The sequence below is a fragment of the Carcharodon carcharias genome, chromosome 11 (assembly GCF_017639515.1).
Source record: "Carcharodon carcharias isolate sCarCar2 chromosome 11, sCarCar2.pri, whole genome shotgun sequence".
NCBI lineage: Eukaryota > Metazoa > Chordata > Chondrichthyes > Lamniformes > Lamnidae > Carcharodon > Carcharodon carcharias.
The window spans coordinates 8,997,177-9,010,952 of record NC_054477.1 but is presented as its reverse complement, the minus strand read 5'-3'; the positions used below and the strand labels follow the sequence as shown (position 1 = coordinate 9,010,952).

The following is a 13,776-nucleotide window of genomic DNA, read 5'->3' as shown; positions in this document are numbered from 1 at the left end:
CTCTTGATTCTGAGTCACGAGGTGGGGGGAGGATTCGAGCCCCACTCCAGAACTGGAGCATGTGCTGCAGAACGACACTTTCACACAGGACTGAGGGAACACAGCATTGTCAGGGGAGTCAGCCGCCCCCCTCCACACCGCACCACTGCCCCATCCTTACCCACCCCAGCCTACCAGCTGCATAGTGATAGCACTGAGCCAGCACCCTCACCTCCCAGTCTGAGGGTTCAGGGCTCGAGTCCCAGTCCAGGACTCGAGCACAAAAAACAACGCTGATCCCACCCCCCCCTCCACAGTACCGTACCGAGGGAGCACCTCACTGTCAGAGGTGCCGTCTCTCGACTGAGATGTTAAACCGAGGCCGTCTCTGCTGGATTTTAAAATATTCATCCAATGGCACTATCCCCTGGTGTCCTGGCCAATACTGATCCCTCAATCAACATCACAAAAGCAGATTATCTGGTCATTATCACAATGTTGTTTGTGGGAGCTTGCTGTGCGCAAATTGGCTGCTGATTTCCTACATTACAACAGTGACTACACTTCAAAAAGTACTTTGAGACATCCAGCGGGAATGAGAGGCACGAAATAAATAAAAGGTTCTTTTTCTAATTGTTACCAAAACCTGACTGGCCAGGCATTTGTCGCATTGGTTATTCATCAATTGCCTGCCTCTTGTGCCTCTGGACAGTGCTGCCCCTTGGCTGCGGGGCGATACAACTTTGCTTTACAAGGGCAAATTCCTGCCTCGCTCATCTTTCACCTGAGGCAGCTGAGGGGAATCGGAGGGAGTCCTACACTGAGCTCAATGCCCTCCTGCATCTTCAGCACTTACTGATGCCACTTGAAAGGAGTTGGTGGTCCCTCGGTGGTCCAGATCATGACACATGCACGACACAAACAAAGCTAAGATCTCCATGTCCCTGCCAATGCAAAAGGGGATAAAACGTTAGTGACATCACGTGGAAAGGAGACAAAGGATTTGCACCTCCCACCCCCCCCACCCCTCCCCCGCTCCGGCTGACTCTGTTGGACAGTTCTCAGAGTGAGCTCACTGTAAGACCGTCCCATTCAGACACATCCCTGAGCTTGCTCAGTACATCAGGAACACTGAGGGCAAGAAGTTTAGTCACTCAGCCGGTGACTAAAGCTGGTGATTGGCTGTGGGGGCAGGGGTGGGCGGCATTGGGGTACCATGAAGATGGACACCTGAGCTGACCAATGGCTGGAGAGTGGGGGGAGGGTGGGACTATTGGTGATGGGAGGTCATGTGATGTAATGTGGCCACCTCTACATTGGAAGGTGTCGGTCAGAGTGAGGATAAGCTCACACTTGGGGGCCCCCTCCCTTAATCAGCCTCACCCAGTCAAATAGCAGCCATGGCACTCTGGGAGGGGTGGGAGGGGGGGGGTACAACCTACAAGGTGGTTTGTGTTTGAAGGTGAGATGTCGAATCAAGCTAAATGGACGGTATTACATCAATTCAACAGATGTTCCCAAAGAACTCGGTCACGTTCCCATTCACTCCCACTTTCCAGAATCCCAATGACCAAACTGCTTCCCATTCACTCCCACTGAATCCCAATGGACTGAACCGCTTCCCGTTCATTCCTGCTAATGCAGGTTCCCAACAAACCCAATGCTTTCCCATTTACTTTAATTGTACACAATCCCAATGGAGCAATCTCCTTCCCATTAATTCCTGATGAATCCCAATGGACCAAACTCATCGCACTGTATAAAATCCCAAATCCCAAACCTCGTCTCACTAATTCCCAATGCATAGGATCCCAGAGACACAAATCCCTTCCCATCCCTGCTCATTTTGAAAGTTTGGATTCAACAAGACCAGTTCTCAATATCTCCAATCACTTAACTCAGTTATTGACCCCTCTCCAGGACCCTCGTTTTCCTGTGATGGACCTTCCTGTCACAAACTCTGCTCAAGCTCCCAGCTACTGTCTCTCTGCAAGAATGGAGGGTCATACAGGGTCAGCATGGACCTGTAGCTCCCGGCCCTGGGAGCAGCACAAGGGGTCAGGGTTAAAACAGAACCTACGCACATTCTGCTTAAACTAGAGTCAGCTTAATTAACGTTACCCCCCTCCCATGGTGCCATGGCTGCTATTTGACTGGGTGAGGCTGATTAAGGAGGCCGGGAGGGTGGTGGGGGGGGGGCGGGCGGGGAGGTTGGTGCCCCAAGTGTGAGCTTATCCTCACTCTGACCTACACCTTCCAATGTAGAGGTGGTCACATTCCATCACATGACCTCCCATCACCAATAGCCCCACCCCCACTCTCCAGCCATTGGTCAGCTCAGATGTCCATCTTCTTGGTACCCCAATGCCGCCCACCCCTGGCCCCTACAGCCAATCAGAAAGCGAGCAGGCTCTTCATTAACAGGATGGATGTCATTCAGCCCAACAATATATTTTTCCCATTTCCAACATATTTACAAAAAACAACACAGGATTGCAAAAAAAACCCAACAAACACCCAATTTATTCATCACTTCTATCTGTTTTTTTCCCCTAAGTGTCTGCAGGTCTAGATTACAAGGGGGTAGAAGTCATGATTCGGTTACACAAAGCCCTGGAGTTACAATGAGCAGTTCTTGGCACCACATCTTAGAGAGAGGCCTCAGGAGCATAGATTCACCAGAATGATCCCTGAACTCCAGGGGTTAAGTTACAAGGAGCAATGATATAGGCTAGGGTTCCATTCCATGACATTGAAAAGATGAAGGGGAGATTTGATCAAAGTTTTCAAAACATTTTGAGGAAACAGGTAGGAGAGATAGTGAGAAACTATCTCCACTGGGTTGAAGAACCTAGGACTAGGAGATTGAACTAAATATTAGAGGCAGATCTCTCAGGGGTGAAATTAAGAAACACTTGTAGACTCAAAGGGTGGTAACAGTCTGGAATTCTCTTCCACAAATTGCTAGATCAATTTTGCAAAATATTAAAATTGAGATTGGTAAGCTTTTATTAACCAAGGGTATTAAGAGATATGGGACAAAGGTGAGCATGGGTACATGGAGTTAGATTGCAGATCAGCCATGACCTTACTGACTGGTGGATCAGGCTCGAGGGGGTTAAATGACCTCCCTCTGTTCCGAGACTCCCCCCACCCGCTACAAGCGATTAATCTTGAATTTCTGGACTCCAGGGTAATCCTGGGAAAGTCGGCAACCCCACTTCTGGTAGGAGTCGCCAATAACAAACAGAATCCCCTCTTAGCCTTAGCCCAGGGATAGGGACACAAGTCAAAGTGTCTCAGTCCAAGTCAGCCTGGGCTCAGCAGCACAAACTGAGGAGATACGACAATGTGATTAAACCACTCCAATGGTGCAAGGAACACTCAGTTCCTGCAAAGAGGGGCGGCAAGAGTTAAACGTTTCAGGTCAGCTCTCGGGTCCCCCTGGGATTTCTAAATCTGTGTTTCTCGCTACCCAGATTCTGATCTGTTGAGATGGCTTTTTGGAGCAGCTTGTGGTGGAGCCACTAGGGAACAGGCAATTCTAGATTTAGTGATGTGGAATGAGGCAGATTTGATAAGGTAGCTTAAGGTGAAGGAACCCTTAGGAGGAAGTGACCATAATATGATAGAATTTACCCTGCAATTTGAGAGGGAAAAGCTGGAATCAGATAATCAGATGTAACGGTATTACAGTTGAATAAAGGCAACTACAGAGGCATGAGGGAGGAGCTGGCCAGAATTGACTGGGAGATGAGCCTAGCAGGAAAGACAGTGGAACAGCAATGGCAGGAGTTTCTGGGAGTAATTTGGGAGACGCAGCAAAAATTCATCCCTAGGAAGAAGAAGCATACTAAAGGGAGGACGAGGCAACCATGGCTGACAAGGGAAGTCAGGGATAGCATAAAAGCTAAAGAGAAAGCATACAATGCGGCAAAGAGCAGTGGGAAACCAGGGGATTGGGAAGCCTACAAAGACCAACAGAGGACAACTAAAAAAGAAATAAGGAGGGAGAGGATTAAATATGAGGGTAAACTAGCCAGTAGTATAAAAGAAGATTGCAAGAGTTTTTTTTAGATATATAAAGGGTAAGAGAGAGGCAAAATTGAACATTGGGCCGCTGGAAAATGACCCTGGAGAAGTAGTAGTGGGGAACAAAGAAATAGCGGAGGAACTGAATAGGTACTTTGCGTCAGTCTTCATGGTGGAAGACACGAGTAACATCCCCAAAGTTCAAGAGAATTGGGGGGTAGAGGTGAGTATGGTGGCCATTACCAAGGAGAAGGTGCTAGGAAAACTGAAAGGCCTGAAGGTGGATAAATCACCTGGACCAGATAGATTACACCCCAGAGTTCTGAAGGAGATAGCTGAAGAGATAGTGGAGGCGTTAGTGGTGATCTTTCAGGAATCACTGGAGTCAGGGAGGGTCCCAGAGGACTGGAAAATCGCTAATGTAACCCCCCTGTTTAAGAAGGGAGTGAGGCAAAAGACGGAAATTACAGGCCGATTAGCCTGACCTCAGTTGTTGGTAAGATTTTAGAGTCCTTTATTAAGGATGAGATTTCAGAATACTTGGAAGTGCATGGTAAAATCGGGCAAAGTCAGCATGGTTTCATCAAGGGGAGGTCATGCCTGACAATTCTGTTAGAATTCTTTGAGGAGGTAACGAGTAGGTTAGACAAAGGAGAGCCAATGGATGTTATCTACTTGGACTTCCAGAAGGTCTTTGACAAGGTGCCGCACAGGAGGCTGCTCAGTAAGATAAGAGCCCATGGTGTTAGAGGCAAGGTACTAGCATGGATAGAAGATTGGCTGTCTGGCAGGAGGCAGAGAGTGGGGATAAGGGGGTCCTTCTCAGGATGGCGGCCGGTGACTAGTGGAGTTCCGCAGGGGTCAGTGTTGGGACCACAACTTTTCACTTTATACATTAACGATCTAGATGAAGAAACTGAGGGCATCCTGGCTAAGTTTGCAGATGATACAAAGATAGTTGGAGGGACAGGTAGTATTGAGGAGGCGGGGAGTCTGCAGAAGGATTTGGACAGCTTAGGAGAATGGGCAAAGAAGTGGCAGATGGAATACAACGTGGGGAAGTGTGAGGTCATGTACTTTGGTAGGAAGAATAGAGGCATGGACTATTTTCTAAATGGGGAGAGAATTCAGAAATCTGGAGTGCAAAGGGACTTGGGAGTCCTAGTCCAGGATTCTCTTAAGATTAACTTGCAGGTTGAGTCGGTAGTTAGGAAGGCAAATGCAATGTTGGCATTTATTTCGAGAGGACTAGAATATAAAAGCAGGGATGTGCTGCTGAGGCTTTATAAGGCTCTGGTCAGATCACATTTAGAATATTGTGAGCAATTTTGGGCCCTGTATCTCAGGAAGGATGTGCTGGCCCTGGAGAGGGTCCAGAGGAGGTTCACGAGAACGATCCCAGGAATGAAAGGTTAATATGAGGAACGTTTGAAGACTCTGGGTCTATACTCGATGGAGTTTAGAAGGATTAGGGGAGATCTGATTGAAACTTACAGAATACTGAAAGGCCTGGATAGAGTGGACGTGGGGAAGATGTTTCCATTAGTAGGAGAGACTAAGACCCGAGGGCACAGCCTCAGAGTAAAGGGAAGACCTTTTAGAACAGAGATGAGGAGAAACTTCTTTAGCCAGAGAGGGGTGAATCTATGGAATTCATTGCCACAGAAGGCTGTGGAGGCCAGGTCATTGAGTGCATTTAAGACCGAGATAGATAGGTTCTTGATTGGTAAGGGGATCAAAGGTTATGGGGAGAAGGCGGGAGAATGGGGTTGAGAAACTTATCAGCCATGATTGAATGGCGGAGCAGACTCAATGGGCCGAATGGCCTAATTGCTGCTCCTATGTCTTATGGTCTTATGGTCTAATTGAGCATTGTCCCGTCATCTCACATTTCCAGTATCGGCAGCATTTTAATTACTGAATCTTCCAACTCTGTGTGGCTCATTCCCTCTCCTGGGGAAGTTCCAGCAGGCAGATGTGATTGCCCCGAATGCTACCCTGTCCTATAAGGAGCAAAGCCCCTTTCACACCAACTTGCTGACTCCTCATAACTTACTGTCACCGGGCTGCAGCAGATTCAACCACCAGGGGGAGACAGACACCACTTCCTGATTCCCCCTCACCGTCTCTCCTACCTGCAGCTCCACCATAGGCTTCACCTCCTCTCTCTCTCTCTCTCTCTCTCTCTCCCTCCTCGTCCTCCCTTCCTGCCGTCCTCTCTCACCTCACCTCCCCCTTCCCTCCCTCCTCTTTCTCCCTCTTTCCAGCCACCGATCTCCACCAGGTTTCTCTCTCTTTCCTCCTGACCCTCAGCTCCTTCCTTCCCGCTCTCGATTTCCCTTTCCCCAACTTGGCTTCCTGCTCTCTCCCCCCTTCCTCTCCCCTTCCCCACCACGCACACACCACCCCCCCCCCCCCCCCCCCCCTCCCCCACTTCACTCCCAAGTGTTCCTTCATTTGTAGATTCCTCCTCGTCCCATCCTCCTTCTTTTGCCCGGGTTGCCAACCCCTCCAGGGTCGGTCGGGAGTCTCCAGACATTGAAGATCAAACCCCAGGTCACTCCTGTGCGTGACCCTGGAGAAACATCACCGGGACGTGAAAAATGATTGATTTTGTCATTTTCTTTGAACATTTCTCTTCAACCGGATATAAAAATATTGAAAATGGGGTAAAAGGGCTGTTTGGCTGAGAGTTGAGCATCGTCCAATTGGGTAATGAGTCTTTTTTGCTTTCCAATTGGTGTAGGAAGGTGGTAGGTCACAAGGATGGTTGTGTTGGTCGCTAATGGCTGAAGGGCAGGGGTAAGTCAGGTGATGAAACCTCCAGGACAACGTTTAATCACAGTTGGCAACCCTATCTCGTTCACTCACCCTCCCTCTGTCCAGTTTCCTCCCTCTCTCTCCCTCTTCCTCTTCCTCCCACCACCTCTCCTCCCCTTCCCTCCCCCCTCCACACTTTCTGAACTTTCCTGCTCTCCTCCTCTTTGCCGCACCCTCTGTCTCTACCGTCCCTCTCCCACTGACGACCCTCACCCCCCACCACCCCCCCCCCACACCCACACACCCCCACACACACACACCCACACCACCCCACCCCCGCAACACCCACCACCCCAGCACCTCCTGTACTTACGCCAAGAAATCATGCAGTGGCAGGTTTTTGAAGAGAAGGTAGCAGAAATGTGTGACAGAGAAGGCGTGCATCCAGTTGTGGTAGGGAAGGTCCCTGTAACCTCGTCGAACCATCATACAAAACCTGCCAGGGCACAAGGAACCATCAGGCCTCCAGAGGTCAAGGTCAGATCATCGAAACACCGTGTTCACATCATGGGGCAAAGGAAATCTGGAATTCCCTCCCCTCCACCCCCAGAATTACCTCTGGGGGAGGGGAGGTTGTGGGGGGAGGTGGTGGGGCTGGGCAACTAAACAGAGGTTTTCATTGGGCAAAAGAATTTAGGGGGCAGATCAAACGGTGATTGAGTCACAGAAGAGGCTATTTGGCCCATTGTGTCTGTGCAGGCTGTTTTGAAAGAGCTGTCCAATTTTAACCCCTCACCCCAGTTTCTTTTCTTTGTCCTGTCCCCACCGCAAATTAATTCCCTGAAATTCCAGCGGCCTTTTGATTTCGTCAGGCAATGTGATCCCACCTCCCTTTCAGGTAGAGATGAGGGAAATGTCTTCACTCAGCGGGTGGTGAATCTTTGGAATTCTCTACCCCAGAGGGTGTAGATGTTCCATCGTTGAGTCCATTTAAGGCTGTGGGATTGACAGATTTTGGGTCTCTGAGGGAATTAAGGGATTTGGGGGAGGGGGCAGGAAAATGGACTTGAAACCCAAGATCAGCCATGATCGTATTGAATGGCAAAGCAGGCTCGATGGGCTGAATGGCCTGCTAATGTGTTCAGGATCTATCCAGGTCCCTGTAATCCAAGTGAGTGGCAGACCAGGCTCGATGGGCTGAATGGCCTCCTCCTCCTGCGTTACAGAGTGGGCACTCTGTGTGGCACAGTGTTGGCACAGGACTTCTGGTGTCGTACCAGTCCAACCACTGGTACACACTTGAAGGGGGGAGAGGAGAGTGAAGCTGAGCAGAGAGAGAGACCTTCCTCCTTACCAGCAGGGGGCAGACCAGACATCAGCCGTGACTCATTGGGTAGCACTGTTACCAACAAATCACAAGGTTCTGGGTCCAAACCTCACCCCCAGGCTTCAGTGCAAAGGTCCAGGCTGACACGCCATTGCAGTGCTGAGGGAGTGAGGTAACAGTCTGCTGGGTGAGATGTTAAACCCAACCTGTTTTAAGCAGGGCATAAAAGGATCACCTGGCACTATTTGGAAGGAGAGCGGGGTGAGTTTTCCCCCACTGTCCTGGTCAATATTTGTTCCCTCAATCACAGTTCGTCTGCTCATTATCACATTGCTGTTTGTGGGATCTTGCTGTGCACACATTGGCTGCTGCGTTTCCGACGTTATGACAGTGGCTACACTTCGAAGGGTACCTCATTGGCCGTAAAGTACTTTGGGACATCGGGTGCGCTATGTAAGTAAAAGCCTTTCTTCATCGGCCTCACCCCTACCATCCTACTCTTAAAATGCTGAACTCCCTGGGAGCTCGGCCCCTGTTAGGTTGCTCACAAAAGGACACTCTGTATTTTCAGGGCCGAAGACAGCTTCTTCCCCGCCCCACACCCCTCCCCGCCCCTGCTTCAGTTTGTTGACAATTCACTGGCAAAGAGAGATGAGAAAACAATTAAAACGTTCACCTAACAGAGACTTCAATGTTAGGGCTGATATTCCTGCGGCACGAGGCAAGTCAGAGGATCCCATAATAGTGATCACGCTTAAATCTTAAAAGAAATTTGAATTTGTATAGCACCTGTAGGAGCTACAGAAATAGGAGCAGGAGCAGACCCACGTGAGACGGCTCCGCCATTCAATAAGATCATGACTGATCCTCAACCTCAACGCCTCTTTCCCACTCACTCCCCAAATCCTTCGATTCCCTGAGAGGCCAGAAATCTATCACTGTCAGGGATGTTACTCTAGGTCTCTTCATCTTCAATCGTAAATAGTTGAGGCCTGAGTACCGATCCCTGCGACACTCCACCAGTCACATCCTGCCAACTGGAGAATGTTCCATTTATCCCTACTCTCTGCTTCTTGCCCATTAACCAATCCTCCATCCATGTTGATATAACATCGCAACTCCTTGAGCCCTTACCTTGCCGATTAATCTTTTGTGTGGCACCTTATCAAATGCCTTTTGGAAATCCAGGTTTACCACATCTACCGGTTCCCCTTTATTTACCCTACTCTGTTTCAGGCACAAAAAACACCAATAAATTTGTCAAACTCTATTGACTTTGTCTAACCATACAATGAATTGTTAAGCGCACTGTTAAGTCTGAAAGAAGCAAATATTCAAGAAGGGAGGGAGGCAGAAAACAGGGAACGGTTAGACCAGTTAGCTTCATCACTGTCGTGGGGAAGTTATTAGAATTGATCATTAAGAAGGTTATAGCTGGGCACTTAGAAGAGCTCAAGGCAATCGGGAAGAGTCAGCCTGGCTTTGTGAAAGGAAAATCATGTTTAACCAATTCATTGGACCTTTTTTGAAGGAGTAACATGCGCTATGGATAACGGGAGCCTGTGGATGTACTGTACTTGGATTTCCACAAGGCATTTGATAAGATGCCACATCAAAGATTATTATGGAAAATAAAAGCTCATGGTGTAGTGGGTAAAATATTACCATGGATAGAAGATTGGCTGGCTGACAGAAAGCAGAGAGTATGCATAAATGGATCTCTTTCTGATTGGCAGGATGTAATGAGTGGAGTCCCACAGGGATCTGTACTGGGGCCTCAACTTTTGACGATTTACATCAATAACTTAGACGAGGGGAGTGAAGACATGGTAGCTAAACTTGCAGATGAGATAAAGATTAAAGATAGGTAGGAAAGAATGTTGTGAAGAGGACATGAGGAGGTTGCAGATGGATATAGATAGGTTGAGTGGATGGGCAAAGATCTGGCAGATGGAGTTTAATGTGGGAAAATGTGAAGTTGTTCACTTTGGCAAGAAGAATAAAAAAGCAGAGTATAACTTAAATGGAGAACGGCTGCATAATTCTGGGATGCAGAGGGATCTAGGTGTTCTAGTACATGAGTCACAAAAAGTTAGTCTGCAGGTACAGCAAGTAATTAAGACGACTAATGGAATGCTATCCTTTATTATGAGAGGGATTGAACATAAAGTAAGGATGTTATGCTTCAGTTATACAGGGCATTGGTGAGACCACACCTCGAATACTGTGTGCAGTTTTGGTCTCCTTATTTAGGGAAGGATGTAAATACATTGGAGGTGGTTCAGAGGAGGTTTACTAGATTGATACCTGGAATGAGTGGGTTGTCTTATGAGGAAAGGTTGGACAGACTGGGCTTGTTTCCACTGGAGTTTAGATGAGGGGGGGATTTGATTGAAGTTTACAAGACCCTGAATGGTCTTGACAAGGTGGATATGGAAAGGATGTTTCCTCTTGTGGGTGAGTCCAGAACTAGGGGGCACTGTTTTAAAATTAGGGGTCGCCCTTTTAGGACAGAGATGAGGAGAATTTTTTTCTCTTAGAGGGTCGCGTGACTTTGGAATTCCCTGCCTCAAAAAGTGGTGGAGGCGGGGTCATTGAATATTTTTAAGGCAGAGGTAGATAGATTCTTGTTAGGCAAGGGGATCAAAGGTTATCAGAGTTAGATGGGAATGTGGAATTTGAAACACAAGAAGATCAGCCATGATCTTATTGAATGGCGGAGCAGGCTCGAGGGGCCGAATGGTCTACTCCTGATCCTATTTCTTATGTTCTTATGACTCCCTCAATAATAGATTCCAGCACTTTCCAATGGCTGATGTCAGGCTAACCGGCCTGTAGTTTCCTGTTTTCCCTGAATAGTGGTAGTGTATCCACTATTTCTGCAGCTGTCTCTGTTAAAATCCCGGGATGTAGGCTATCAAGTCCTGGGGATTTGTCGGCATTTAGTTCCTTCAGTTTCTCACATACTTTTTCTCTGCTGATATCAATGACTTTAGGTTCCTCGCTCTCATTAGCCCCTAGGTTACCCTCTGCTTCTGATATGTAATTTGTGTTTTCCATCTTGAAGACAGACAGAAAATATTTGTTTGATGTCTCTGCTATTTCGTCATTCCCCATGATAACTTGTCCTGTCTCTGCATTAAATGGACCAATGTTTATTTTAGCTACTCTCTTCCCTTTTTATTTACCTACGAGAGCTCTTAAAATCTATTTTTAAACTTTGGTGTGTTTACTCTCAAAATCTATTCTTTCCTCTTTTTAATCAAAATCTTGATGGTCCTTTGCTGATGTGTAAAAGTCTTCCAATCCTCAGACTTTCTACTGTTCTTTGCAACATTATAAGCCTCTTCTTTTAACCAATACTATCCTTAACTTCCCTATTATTCCATGGATGGATCTTTCTTGCTAAATTTTTGTTTATCAATAGAATGTGTTTTTGTTGAACATTTTGAATCATATCTTTAAATATTTCCCACTGTTCATTTACAGCCATACATACATTATAATCTATTTACCCAATCAACCTTAGCCAATTCCCCCCTCTTACCTATGTAATTGGCTTATTTTAAGGTTAAGACCTTTTTTGTGATTGGAGTATGTCATTTTCAAAGCTTATGTGGAATTCAGTTATGTTATGATCACTATTTCCCAATGGGTATTTTACTGTGAGATTACTAATTAAGCCTGCCTCATTATACAACATTAGGTTTAACATAGTTTTATTCCCAGTTGGTTCCAGAATGTATTGTTGCAGGAAACTCACAAAAATATTCTATAAACTCATCTTTTAGACTACCCTCGCCAGGTTGGTTATCCAGTCTACAATGAAGATTCAAGTCCCCCACAAGTGTTAGATTACCTTTGCTACATACTCCAATAATTTATTGTTTTATGCTCTGTCCAACAATATAACTACTGCCTATAAACTACTCCCACCAGTGTTTTCTGACTCTGGTTATTCCTAATCTCCACCCATACTGATTCTACTTCCTGACCTGAGCCAAGATCCTTTCTCTCTAATGTCCTTATATCATCCTTTGCCATCAAGGCTACCCCTCCTCCTTTTCCATTCTGCCCGTCTTTTAGAAATGTTGCGTACACTGGAATATCTACCTCCCAACCTTGGTCACCTTGTTACCATGTCTCCGGAATGGTGATTAGATCTAAACCATTCACCTCTCTTTGTGCTACTGGTTCATCTGGATCATTGAGGATGCTTCATGCATTGAGATAAAGAGATTGTCATTTTGGTGCTGCTATTTTTTGCATGGACCTTATTTGCTGACGCACTCAACTTGCTTTTACCCAAACCGCTACACTGTTTTGTTGCCTCTGTTTTTCTCTTTAGATTTCTAAATTTTCCTTCAACTGACCCTTACTGACCCTGCTCCCAGCCCTGCACCTTTTAGTTTAGAGCCCTGTTGACAGCCCTAGTTAAACAATTTGCCAGGACACTGGTCCCAGCCTGGTTTAGGGTGGAGCCCATCCCAACAGAACAGCTCCCTCTTTCCTTATTATGGATGCTAGTGCCTCATGAATCTAACCCCTTTCTTCCCACCCCACTCTGAGCCATGCATTTAATCCTCTAATCTGCTTGACCCTATGCCAAAATGGCTCGGGTAACAATTTAGAGTTGATTAGCTTGTGATGTTCTGCGTTTCAATTTGGAACCTAACTCCTCAAACCCTCTCAGTGGAACATCATTCCTAGTCCTCCAATGTTACTACTTCCCTCGTGGACCATGACAACTGGGCCCTCACCCTCCAACGCCACCTTCCTCTCCAACTGTGAGGAAATGTCCTTAACTTTGGCACCAGGCAGGCACCACAACCTTTGAGAATTCTCAGTTACAGCTGCAGAGAACAGTATGCATGCACCAGCCCTCCCCCCTTGCCTAGATACTGTCGCCTATTACTGCCACATTCCATTCTCATTATTTCCACAGCTTCAGGATGTCCTAAAGAGCGTAACAGCCAATGAAATGCTTTTTGAATTTCTCCCTGCAAGTCCTGGCTGACTTGAACATATATCACTTTTTTTATTCATTCAAGGGATGTGGGCTTCGCTGGCTGGGCCAGCTTTTATTGCCCATCCCTAATTACCCTTGAGAAGCTGCTGGTGAGCTGCCTCCTTGAATCGCTGTAGTCCATATGGTGTAGGTACACCCACAGTGCTGTTAAGGAGGGAGTTCCAGGATTTTGACTCAGTGACAGTGAAGGAACGGCGATATATTTCCAAGTCAGGTTTGTGAGTGACTTGGAGGGGAACTTCCAGGTGGTGGTGTTCCCATGTATCTGCTGCCCTTGTCCTTCTAGATGGTAGTGGTCATGGGTTTGGAAGGTGCTGTCAAAGGAGCCTTGGTGAGTTCTTGCAGTGCTTCTTGTAGATGGTACACACACTGCTGCTACTGTGCGTCGGTGGTAGAGAGAGTGAATGTTTGTGGATGGGGTGCCAATCAAATGGGCTGCTTTGTACTGGACGGTGTCGAGCTTCTTAAGTGTTGTGGGAGCTGCACTCATCCAGGCAAGTGGGGAGTATTCCATCACACTCCTGACTTGTGCCTTGTAGATGGTGGACAGGCTTTGGAGAGTCAGGAGGTGAGTTACTCACCGCAGGATTCCTAGCCTCTGATCTGCTCTTGTAGCCACTGTATTTATATGGCTAGTCCAGTTCAATTT

General features: G+C 47.1%; 1 protein-coding gene across 3 annotated transcripts in view; it reads right to left on the bottom strand.

The window, feature by feature from the left end:
* The window catches only part of LOC121284491 (cGMP-dependent 3',5'-cyclic phosphodiesterase), a 401,388-nt gene that overhangs the window by 46,394 nt on the left and 341,218 nt on the right, over positions 1-13,776 (bottom strand). For all 3 annotated transcript variants that reach the window (XM_041200018.1, XM_041200020.1, XM_041200019.1), the window contains exons 22-23: positions 7,145-7,267; positions 836-923 (exon numbers count right to left, since the gene is read on the bottom strand). In XM_041200018.1, coding sequence (XP_041055952.1) covers positions 836-923; positions 7,145-7,267 — 211 coding nt within the window. The remainder of the gene's footprint in view (positions 1-835; positions 924-7,144; positions 7,268-13,776) is intronic.